The 11,619-nt window shown below is 44.4% G+C and overlaps 1 protein-coding gene across 1 annotated transcript in view; it reads left to right on the top strand.

Moving 5' to 3' along the window:
• Window positions 1-888: 888 nt before the first annotated feature.
• The window catches only part of dhcr24 (24-dehydrocholesterol reductase), a 29,080-nt gene continuing 18,349 nt past the window's right edge, over window positions 889-11,619 (top strand). The window contains exon 1 of the mRNA XM_078560922.1: window positions 889-1,181. Within this exon, the coding sequence (XP_078417048.1) occupies window positions 951-1,181 (231 nt within the window). The 5' untranslated portion in view covers window positions 889-950. The remainder of the gene's footprint in view (window positions 1,182-11,619) is intronic.

Here is an 11,619-nt window from a genome sequence, read left to right as displayed (position 1 = left end):
TCACTATATTTTAGACACAATTGCTGGCCGTGCAGTTTTCAAATGTGAGCAGTGAAATTTCTTCATTCAGTTGGTTATGCACAAACAAGCGTGTTTGTTTCTGGCCGATCTTAGCCTCTTTAATAACCCATGCGGTGGATTTATTAATCCTGGATTAAAATATTTACGGAATTGTCCATTTTGACAATGCACGAACAGTACAAATAAACTTAAAGCACTATGAAAAGAGTATGTATTTTGCAAACTTGTGGAAAAATATTAAACTGGATGTTTGGATTTCGGTTAACGTTCAACCTTACATTTTGTTTAAACAGATACTGAAAGCATTCGATAAAAATAATGTAAAATAAAAGCAAAAAACTGCGGATGGTGGAAATCCAAAACAAAAGCAAAAATACCTGGAAAAACTCAAAACTAATGGACTGGTTACGTTTAAAATACTGCATGATGCACCCTTTTATCTTTAAAAAGAGATTTCCTAGCATGTTGTCTTTAATAAGTTACACTCTCATGTTCTATATAATTGCATAAGTCTGTATTACTGAGCAATGGCCAAAATGTCTGCACAATGGTGCTGAACCGTAGTCTTGACTGATTGCTGCACTCTCAATTAGGACCTGCTAGTCAGGAAAGGAGTGAGCTCCACGTGCGCCAATGGAACGCCCGCGCACTCAGTGGCCTGATCCACCCGCCGCGTCCCATTGGACGATCCCCGCCGGGTGGGCGGGAATATTTAGATTAGCCGACCCGGACAGGCAATGGAATGTCGGCTCGAGCTGTCTCGCGTGGAATCAGCAGGTTCATCTCTGGGAAAGCGCTAGATGATTGGTGGGGCGGGGATGGCCGTGGCCGGAGCTCGCCCAATGCCGAACGGGTTGAGGCAGAAGGGGCGGGGTTCGAGGAAGAGCCGGGGTTATCGGTGTTGTGGAAGCAGACGGCAGTTACTGAGAATGGAGCCGGCTATTTACCTGGCCGTGCTGGCGGCTTTGCTGTTGTTCTGGGTCCGCAGCAAAGGTGTGGAGTATATTATCATCCATCACCGCTGGGTCTTCGTCTGCCTTTTCCTGCTGCCCCTCTCCGTCGTTTTCGATGTTTACTATTATCTCAGGGCTTGGCTGGTCTTCAAGATGTGCAGTGCCCCCAAACAACACGACCAGCGGGTCAGGGACATCCAGAGGCAGGTGAGGGTCAAACCTCCATGGAGCAGAGTATGCTTATACTGTACAAACTCGCCTAACGTTTATGTATGTAAACCCCGGGGGGAAGGTGCCCACCTCTGCAAACCCAACTCAGGGGCTGCCCCCCTGCCAACCCCACCTTGGGGTGGGGTGGGGGGGGGGGGGGGGGGGGGGGCTACCTGCCTGGCAAAACCCACCCAGTCAACCCCACCCAGGGGGTGCTCCCCTGTAACCCCACCCCCGCCACCCTGCAAACCCTACCCTAGAGCTGCCTTCCAGTCAACCCCACCCAGGGACACAAGTAGACCTCACCCACTCAAAGCCTTGGGCTGGTTTTGTAGTGTGGAGGTGCTTGTCTGTGTGTAAGTGTACAATGCATGATATGGAATAAACCCACCCCAAGACTGACACTTCTAGCCATATGCAGCCAAAGGTTGTATTTTGTATGTGATCAAACTCAACCTTAAAACTGCGACCATCTCTCCTTAGGGTGGAATGCAATATATTGTATGTAACCCGTACAGGAATTGTGACTGATACTCTCCACTCCATGGGGGCTAATAAACGTATCCAGAGGCAAGAATCTCCAAATCCAGTGGTGCATGTACTGTATGTGAATAAACCCACTCAGTCTGGTGAGGGTTAGTGTTATGGAATGAATTGATGGATTGTGATACATTGTTGGAGATTAGTGAGGGTTAGCTCTATAATAGACTAAGATATATGATGACAGGCTAACATGCTCTGAACACTGCTTGAAGTGAATCTTCCTCCTTAGAATACAGGCTGTATAATAATGATGCCTTTTTGTCAGCATCATCTGTTTGCTTAGAAGGCTGCGGTTTACCAATGATAATTAATATTCACAAAAATAAATTTCCTTGAGCACTCTGGCTATCTAAATACTTATGCCTTTAACAATTCTCATGTCAAATTCACTAATTACAGGAAGGCTGCTGCTTTATGTGGTTGGTGTTATAACAGAGGGTTTAACCACTTTATCAACAGTATCCACTACAGCAGCTTGGCTTGCTTAAAGCTGGTGAAATGCTGATTTAAGCTGAAGAAGGCATCTATCCACTTTGTCTTAGCAGGTATTAGAACATTAAAGGAATGGAGTCCTGCCACAAATGTTCTCCATTATTTCTTGAATTTTGCCCTGGGAAAGTATAATATTTGTAAAGATCAGAAAAGGGGGCAGAGACCAGACTTGCCTGATCTCTATCTCTAGGATTTCCTGGGGGAGAAATGAGATGTTGGAGCTGGCAATGTGCCTGAGGTGCTCTTGAAATAGCAGGGGCATTTTTAATGCAATAATATAATGATGTGGTGATGGTGTGTTACAAATGACTCAAAATCAGAGTTTCTGTTGCAGCATGCATTTTTACATGCACGTTGTAGTCCCGGGCTATGGATGGTGATGGTAGATGCTCCAACTTTTGTTCCATCATTTGGCTGACCGGGAATTTCTCCCCTTCTTACTGCCTGCCATTGGTATGCGTCGGAAGGATTTGCAGGTTGATACTCAACCTGTTTGGCTGCATCATGAGCGCACCTTCCTTGGCTATCAAGTCAAGGAGTAGGATTTGAACCTGGAACTTCTGGCCCAGAAGCTACCCACTGCACCCAAGCCCTCCAATACAATGATGTAACCTCTCCAATAGTACTTTATATTAAGAAGGAAATACTAACATTAAAGAGTAGACAACACCAGGAGAACTGTTTGAATATGTGCCTTTTACACTCTGTTACCCTTCATTCAAAGCCAAAAAAAGGCTGTGCTTCTCCCCCATAAGTCATTTGTGAACCTGATTCTCTTGCCTGAAATGATCAGGGAAGATCTCAATGATGAATGATGTCATGGCGATTAGCTGCTATTGGGTATTGACATTAGGGTCCTCTGATCACTGTCACACATGATTCTGGACATTGGGGACATTGAATCCTTATGCTGAGGTAGCTGAGTGAGGGCCTGTCGGCACCCTACATGTAATGTGGATGGCATTGATTGCTCCCTGACCCCTGGGGAAGTGTGCAATGCCAATATAATTGTGTGAACCAATCTCTCTCTGCTATCTCGTTGTATCCATTAACGTGCATAACGTTAAATCTACTACACGATGTGTTGCGATCTTGGATTACCGTGTCAAGGTCAAAGCTGACCTGTTTCTGCAGCTGTGTGCGATATCACACCTCAGCTCCTACAGGCAATGGTAGTGGTCCCATGGGCCATCGATCTGGCTGGGAGGAAATGACTCACGTTCTTCCGGCCTGGGTATTCTGCTGCGGGGAGGAAACTTCACCATCTCTGAGGCTAAGGATGTGGTGGGTGGGCGGCTCCTCGTAGCAGACATATTATCCGCTCTGGTTAATTAACGTGTGTGCCCTGGCTCAAAACAGCGAGTGGCTGGTGGTCCTTCAGCTCCCACTGCTGCTGGCAACTTCCAGGCCGGTCATTCTGGGCGGTGACTTCAATTGCATCATCGATGCAGCTAGACAATCCGGCAGGGCCGATAGCAGACTGGACGCCATGTCCAGACTCCTGATAGAAACAGCAAAGGATGCCAAGCTGCACAACATCTTCAGCAACCCTGCAGATGGAGCACAGCGTCGATCCACCTGGTCGGTGCCAGATGGGTCCATCTGTTCAAGGATAGACTCCTGTTTGTGTCCCAAGCATTCACTGTCAGATCCACCGATGTCAAGCCGGTGTTCTTCTCTGACCACTGCCTCCTACTGGCCGACTATCACTTACAGGAAGACCAGAGGGTTGGCAGGGGGACATGGAAGCTAGATGTGCAACTGCTGACCCCAGACAACATTGAGGAACTCGGGGGGATTACAAAGGTTGGAAAACCGTGAAACCCCTCTTTGAGTCCCTGACACACTGGCGGGAAGCAATCAAGCAAAACATCAAAAAGCTTTTCATCCTCAAAGATGTTCAGAAGGCTAGAAAGGAACAGAGGGAAATGTCCTGACTCCAGGGGAGTCTGGACAACCCGCTAACTCCTGATGCACTGACTAAGGCCCTTGAGTCCTTCGAGAAGAGTAAAACTCCTAGAAGCAATGGCTTACCAGCTGAGTTGCATTCGGCTCTGTGGAGCTGGATTGGCCCAGACCTGCTAGAAGTGCATAATAGTATGTTTTTGTCGAGCAGCATGTCGGAATCCATGAGGAGGAAAGGGAGGAAATTAGAAATTGGTGACCCACCTTGCTATTGAATGTGGACTATAAGATTCTGTCCAAGGTCATCGCCAATTGAGCCAGGTCTGCTCTGGAGTTGGTGATCCACCCTGACCAGACCTGCGCTGTACCTGGCAGGAAAATCCCTGACAGGCAATCGTATCCCTGAGTAGCGCAAGGCTATGTATGGGACAGGATGTGGACACCTGCCTCATCAGCCTGGACCAGGAGAAGGCCTTTGACAGAGTATCGCACACCTACATGGTGGATGTGCTCTCCAAAAAAGGATTTCGGGAGGGAATCCGCAACTGGATCCAACTGTTTTACACAAACACCTGTACTTTGGTTTCAATCAATGGGTGGGAATCAGAAAGCTTTCCAATTTAAATCTGGAGTCAGGCAGGGCTGTCCTCTCTCCCCTGTCCTGTTTGTGTGTGGCGTAGAGCCGTTTGCTGAGCCCATCAGGAAGGATCCGGGTGTAAGAGGAGTGACGATCCCAGGCAATGGAGGCACTCGGGTCAAAGCCTCCCTATACATGGATGATGTCACTGTCTTCTGCTCGGATCCGCTGTCGGTGTGCAGACTGACCAACATCTGCGACCAGTTTGAACTGGCCTCAGGAGCCAAGGTAAATCGTGGCAAGAGTGAGGCCACGTGCTTTGGGAACTGGGCTGACTGATCCTTTATCCCCTTCACCGTCCGGTCAGACTGCCTGAAGGTGCTGGGGATATGGTTTGGAGGGATCAGGGCATGTGTTAGAAATTGGAAGGAGCAAGTGGCTATGGTGAAAAGAAAACTGGCCTTATGGTCTGGCCCATTCCTCACTCCTGTGCGATGGCGATCACCCGAGCCATCTTCCGCTTTATCTGGAGGTCGGAAATGGATCGTGTTCACAGGGACTTGATGTACAAACTGCTAGATAAAAGGTGAAAAAACGTGCCCAGCATCACCCTCATCCTGATGGCCACCTTTGTGTGTGACTGCATCAAGCTGTGCGTAGACCCTCGGTACGCAAACGCAAAGTGTCACTACATGCTAAGGTCCTACTTGTCCCCGGTGTTGTGAAGGATGGATCTGGCCATGCTTCCATGGAATTCTCCAAGTAGTTGGACAGTGCTGTACCACCTGTCCCTCGTGGAAAAATTTATGCAGAGAAACACCTTTGACCACAAGTCCATCACGCAATGGTCAGCACGTAATGTCCTAGAGGCCCTGCGGGAAAAGGAGATGGTGGATCCTGTCAGATGATTCCCTGAGCAGACTGTCAAAGTTATTTGGCAGAATGCCTCATCACCAGAACTTTCCAACAAGCACCAAGATGTAGCTTGGCTGGTGGTGAGAAAGGCCCTCCCCATCAGAACCTTCCTACATGCCAGGAGTCTCACCCCCTCCACACATTGTCCTCGAGGTGGCTGTGGTGAGGAAGAGACCGTTGTTCACCTCCTTGTAGAATGTGCCTTTGAAAAGGAGGTCTGGAGAGAGATGCAGTGGTTTTTGTTGATGTTCAACTTGAGCGGTTCTGTGACACAGGACTCTGTACTCTATTGGCTGTTCCCAGGGACACACACCGAGACAAACCTGAACTGCAGCTGGAAGATCATTAACTCGATGAAATTTGCTCTTTGATCTGCCTGAAACTTGTTGGTCTTCCGGTGCAAAGAGTTGCCTCTGACCGAGCATTGCAGACTGGCATGTTCCAAGGTCCAGGACTACGTGCTGACTGGTGCACTAAAGTTTGGGGCAGCTGCTGCAAAGGCGCAATGGGGAAAGCTCACTGGCTAAGACCTTTTGGCCATCGTGCAATGCGGGGTCAGGAATTGTATAGACCCCCTCGGGCTGTATGACTCACATTGAATGTGTGCAGTGAATATCACATGCATCACAATTGTATTGAAGCACCTCAGATTGCAACATGATCCATGTAGATCACGTAAATACCATTGCACTGTCTGACTGTCAGTAATGATCATGTCGAAATGTCTAATGTTCATTGATTCTACTGAAGCACCTCATGATCTTTGTGGAAAATTTGAATATGATTGCACTCTTTGTGGTGGCAATTTTGAAATGTTTTGTAATGTTCTTTCATGACATATCTGAATAAAGTATATTTGCCAAAAAAAATCTTGTTGTGATGCCACCACTTAAGATTTGGCTTGCTCTAATGTAAAGGGTGTTGGTGACCTGGCAATTGTTTGTCCAATTTTGTGGCTGATGGTGCAATGATCCCTCATAGCCACCTGAAATGGCCCTTGTTGCGGTAGTGTAGGTGGGGGGAGGGTGGTGGTATGATCGATCACTTTCATTGTCAGAGATCAGTGTAGTTAGATGTGCGTGGCTAAATGTGGCAAGTTGCAGTATGACCAATGCTGCCAGTACATTCTTTTGGAGGAAGAGAGGGGAAATAATATCTTGCTGGGCTCCAAGGGGCTCCCAAGATGGTGCCTGATTCTCCTTTGATCCACTTCTTCCTCTGCAGTGATGACAGAGAGGTCGCACATAGTTAAAGCAGTGTCTGCCAGACATGTCATGACTGTAGGTGCAGATGATGGAGGTTTCTGTAAATCTTTGAGTAGGTTGACAATGCAAGAGAGCCTGAATCACCAATCCCGATGAAGTAGGCTGGGCTGCTGCTCTCTGGTGCTGGGACTCGCAGGTGTTGGGTGGATTCTTGCTCCATCGTGGAAGATTTAATCTCTTTACTGGGCTAGAAAGGTGGAAATCAACCAACTCTAGAATGATTCAAAATGCACAAAATCAACCATTTTTCAGGTTAGGATGTCACGCATCCTTATCCAAAATGTGCATGAAATTATAAAGGGTTAATTCTTCAGCAAGTCCTTTAAATGCTGTTTGTAGCCTGTTGAAAATCACTGCGAACCTGTCTGTTTTTAAAGCCTTTTTTCTCCCCTTTTCTTTGTTGAGCAGAATAACCATCAATAGACTTGTTTCCATTCACTTCAAATGTTCGGCAAAGCCCTGGCCTTTGGTTATTCCCTATTTATTTGACTTTTGAAACAACAAGATCTGTCCTTGGGGAAACCAGAAAGTCAGCAATTGGTCTGCAACACTTTCCCCCCCACTCTGTAGCTCGTACAGTAAATATGATTCGGCATGCTTTCTGATTCTGGTCAAATTAATAATTATGGCCTTGACGCCCTTGTTTCAGTACTATGTTATCTTTCATTTGCTGTTCATATTTTTAACCAGTTATGCTTTTTGCTAAGTATTCACCCTGCTCACTCTGCATTTCAAGTTCATTCCTTTATCCATCTTGTGCTTTTCCCCTTTAAAAGTTTGAAGCACATAAATATGATAATTTAATCATGAGACAATGTGGGAGGTATTTGATTTATGTACATGCATACATTTATGCAAAACTATAGTAGACTTTAGAGCAATGGTGAGATAGTTTAAATCCCTTGCTTTTTTTGATCAGCAAATGCCAATAAGCAACCACAGCTTGAAATGCTGACTTGTCAGTATGAAACATGGCAGCTACTATGTATGTTCATTGCAAGCAAAACCTCTTCATGTTACAAAATTACAACTAACACAAGATCTGTTTAATTACATGTTATTTTCTTTGGAGATATTTGTTTATCTGTCCAGTGAAATCTCCCAGCAATTGCAGGGAAATAAGTCGCTTGCAGAGCTATTCTCAGTTGAATTGCTACTCATTTCTTGGGCTTCATACATAGAGGTGTTGAGTATAAAAGCAGAAAAGTTATGCTGAGCATTTATAAAGCTCTGGTTAGGCCACAACTAGAGTACAGTGTCCAGTTCTGGTTGCCACATTTTAGGAAGGATGCGAGGGCCCTTGAGAGGGTGCAGAAGAGGTTTCCAAGAATTATTCCAAAGATGGGGGATCTTGGCTACAAGGTTAGGTTGGAGAAACTGAGGTTGTTCTCCTTGGAGCATTGAGGGGAGATTTGATAGAGGTGTTCAAGATAATGACGTGTTTGGATAAGGTAGACAAGGAAAAATAGTTCCCAGTAACTGATGGTACAAGGATGAGGGAGGGTAGATTTAAGGTTCGGGACAAGAGCAGGGATGTGACAAAGAACTTTTTTACGCAGCGAGTGTTAATGACCTGCCTATGAGGGTGATGGAAGCGGAGATGATTGATTTCAAAAGGAGATTGGGTGTACACTTAAAGGAAAAAAACGTGCAGGGCTCAGCGATTAAAGAGGGGGAGTAGGACTAGTCCACTCTACAGAGAGCGGCATGGACTCCTAAACCATAAAGGATTCTATTTTGCACTCCTTGATGCACAGCACAGTTTTTCAATAAGCTTCTGGCTTCTACTCTTCCTTGTAACTGGGTGTTGCTGCTGCAGCCATAAGTCCTTCCTGTAGAGACTGTAGAGATTGGAGCAAGTAGCCTGTATGGATGTGATTTTATGTCCTTATATTGATCAAGGTCCATCCATCATACATTGCCCAACATAAAGCTAGGCTGCTTTGTATGATCATGAGGGGCTGACGTAATCAGAATCATGGAGCTACAACCTTTATATTTGTCATTTTTTGCCATCCATAAAGTGCATTAACGTGGAACACATTGGTAATATCCTTAAATCTAGGTCACACCACCCAACTGAAATTTAAGTAGTTATAAGTATACCATTGGGTATAAGAAAATGAATAGTTGGGAGTGATTGCAAGGCTGGGACCCACTCTGGGTTCAAATGTAGTTCTGGTTAAATGACAGTTGTTTATAATCATCCGTGTAAGGATTTGTGATTTTTGACATTTGGAAGCATTCCAGGCAATGTGTATGGGAAGTAGATGGAGAACTTGATTTCATTTTCCAAAATACCTCTTGTGAAGAATTTCTCTCAAGTTAAAAGTTATTGTCATTTATTACAATGCCCAGATTCTCACCTGGACAGGTGTCCTGCTTCCATACCTTTTCCCATTAGTTGAATACCAAGTGAGCTACATCCTCAGCTGAGCTGTCATGTCCAGTTTGTTCCCTTATCTTCCTTCCCGTGCTGTGGCATCTATTTATTAACCAATCTTGAGGAGAGGATGAAGAGATGTTTGAAACCTTTGGCTATGTTGCAGCCATCCACCCCGTTTACAGTAATGGGGACATTTTCATGGATATTGTTATGTGGCGGTTAAAGAAGAGAATTAAAGCAGCTAGGCCACCAGAAGTTAAAAGGGCTGGCTGCAGTTAGCTGCACCCTGCATCAATGAAATAAAGAATCCTGAATTTAAGGCGCTACTTTTGGTATCTGTTGCGATTTTGTTTTGATAAAACATTTTCTCTCGCCTTGTGCAACTTTTCCTTTCTTTAAAGAAATTCCAATTGACCGAAGTGAAAGGAGCCATTCAACCACAGGCTCTGTCAGATACACTTCTCAAGCCCACTGCCTGGAGGGAGTCTGAATCCCATTGGCTTATTTGTGACAGGGTTCAAAACCATATTGAGTGAGGTAAAACTCTGATGGAATTCTGCTCTCATCTCAAGCAGATTTTCTGAGATGTTTCCTTCAATCCTCACATGCGTTTTATAGTAATGGAGAATTTAGCTATGAGGAAAGATTGGATAGGCTGGGTTGTGTTCTTTGGTACAGAGGAGGCTGAGGGGAAATTCAATTGAAATTATTTTAGTCATTGTAAAATTATGAAGCACCTACAAAAAGGTCCTTCCTTGCCACTCTCCCTTAATCGAGTGGTCATTAACCAAGGGCATAGATTTTAAGTATTTGGTAAAATTAGTTTAGAGGATAGTTGAGGAGACATTTCTTTCATCCGGAGTGTGGTAGGGTCTGGAATTTTCTGCTTCTATCACCCTTTCAAGGCAGGAACCCTCATCACAGTTACTTGGGTATCAGCTGTGGAGTGTCAGCCATGGCTCAGTTGGTAACACACACCTCCAAGTCAAAAGGTTTCAGGTTCAGAACCCGCTCCAGGCTTGAGCACTAAAATCAAGGCTGACACTCCAGTGCAGCAGTGGCAGTGCTGCATTGTCAGAGATGCTGTCTTTCAGATGAGATGTTAAGCCAAAGCATATTTGCCTGCTTGGGTGAATGTAAAAGGTCCATGGCACTATTTTGAAGAAAAACAGGGGAGTTATCCCTGGTGTCCTGGCTAATATTTCTCTGTCAACATCACAAAAACATATCTGCCCATTATTACATTGCTGTCTGTGGGAGCTTGCTGTGTGCAAATTGGCTGCCATGTTTCCTACATTACAACAGTGACTACACTTCAAAAAGTACTTCATTGGCTGTAAAGCACTTTTAGCCTTCTGATGGTCTTAAAGTGTTATATAAATCTAAGTCTCTTTTTTTACAACTCTTCCCCTACTTCTGCACAATTTAAATCACAATTTAAACCAGTTTGGATGTTATTGTAAGCATATTTAAATTTCAAATCGATTGCAAGAACAGATATCTTGCACAAGCTGACTGTCATTTTTATCTGGAGGATTAGCACACTAGACCCTTTCGGATTATCTATTCTTATGGCAGGTCAGTCACTACTTTGAGAAATAAATTACTGACCGATCTTACATTGAGAGCTATATCAACCTCTTGATGTACACAGTATTTTCGGTTTCTATGTAGAAGCAATGGTATTCATCAATTGATAGAATTATTCCTTTGTTATGTGAAGTAATAGACTCAAACCCATCACTGAGTAAAGGTTATCAAACTATATTTTGAAATGTACCTCCTCATGTTAGTCTTTGGTCAGAAACCACCAGAGAAATTACAGCTTTTATACTTGTGCTTTAACAGTATAATGGGCAAATATGCAATTCATTTTGTTTTAGCCATTGATTGCCTGGAACAATTTGCATCATTTCAAAGAAGCACTGCAGTGCCAAAATACAAAGTTGGTAATCTTTAAAACTCTTTTGAAACTTTCAAAATTATTGAATCAATAAGGTAAAAGCTTGCACTCTGGTTATCTGGGGGAAATAAATATTGTTGTGTTGTAGTTGATAGTTTTGACCTATGACAAAATAATAGGGTTTTTAGGTAACTAGAAAAGTTGAACTCTGCATTGATGTCTGAATGTGAAGCATACGACATGATGTGAGGAGGGATTTTTCAATTGTTAAAGTTTGAGAGACTTTGAATGTCAACAATTTGCATTCTATTGCCTCTTTTATACAGCAGAGTGTCTTTTTTAGCCAGGTATATACAAACCATCCAAATGCTCATCCAAAATTGTTCTTTATTTTGCTTTTTTATGCCATTTAACTGACTCGCCTGGAATCAAAGCAGTTTATATCCCTG

Source organism: Cetorhinus maximus, chromosome 17 (genome assembly GCF_964194155.1).
Source record: "Cetorhinus maximus chromosome 17, sCetMax3.hap1.1, whole genome shotgun sequence".
Classification (NCBI taxonomy): domain Eukaryota; kingdom Metazoa; phylum Chordata; class Chondrichthyes; order Lamniformes; family Cetorhinidae; genus Cetorhinus; species Cetorhinus maximus.
The sequence above is the reverse complement of the archived record's forward strand: the minus strand, read 5'-3'. Positions and strand labels throughout refer to the sequence as shown.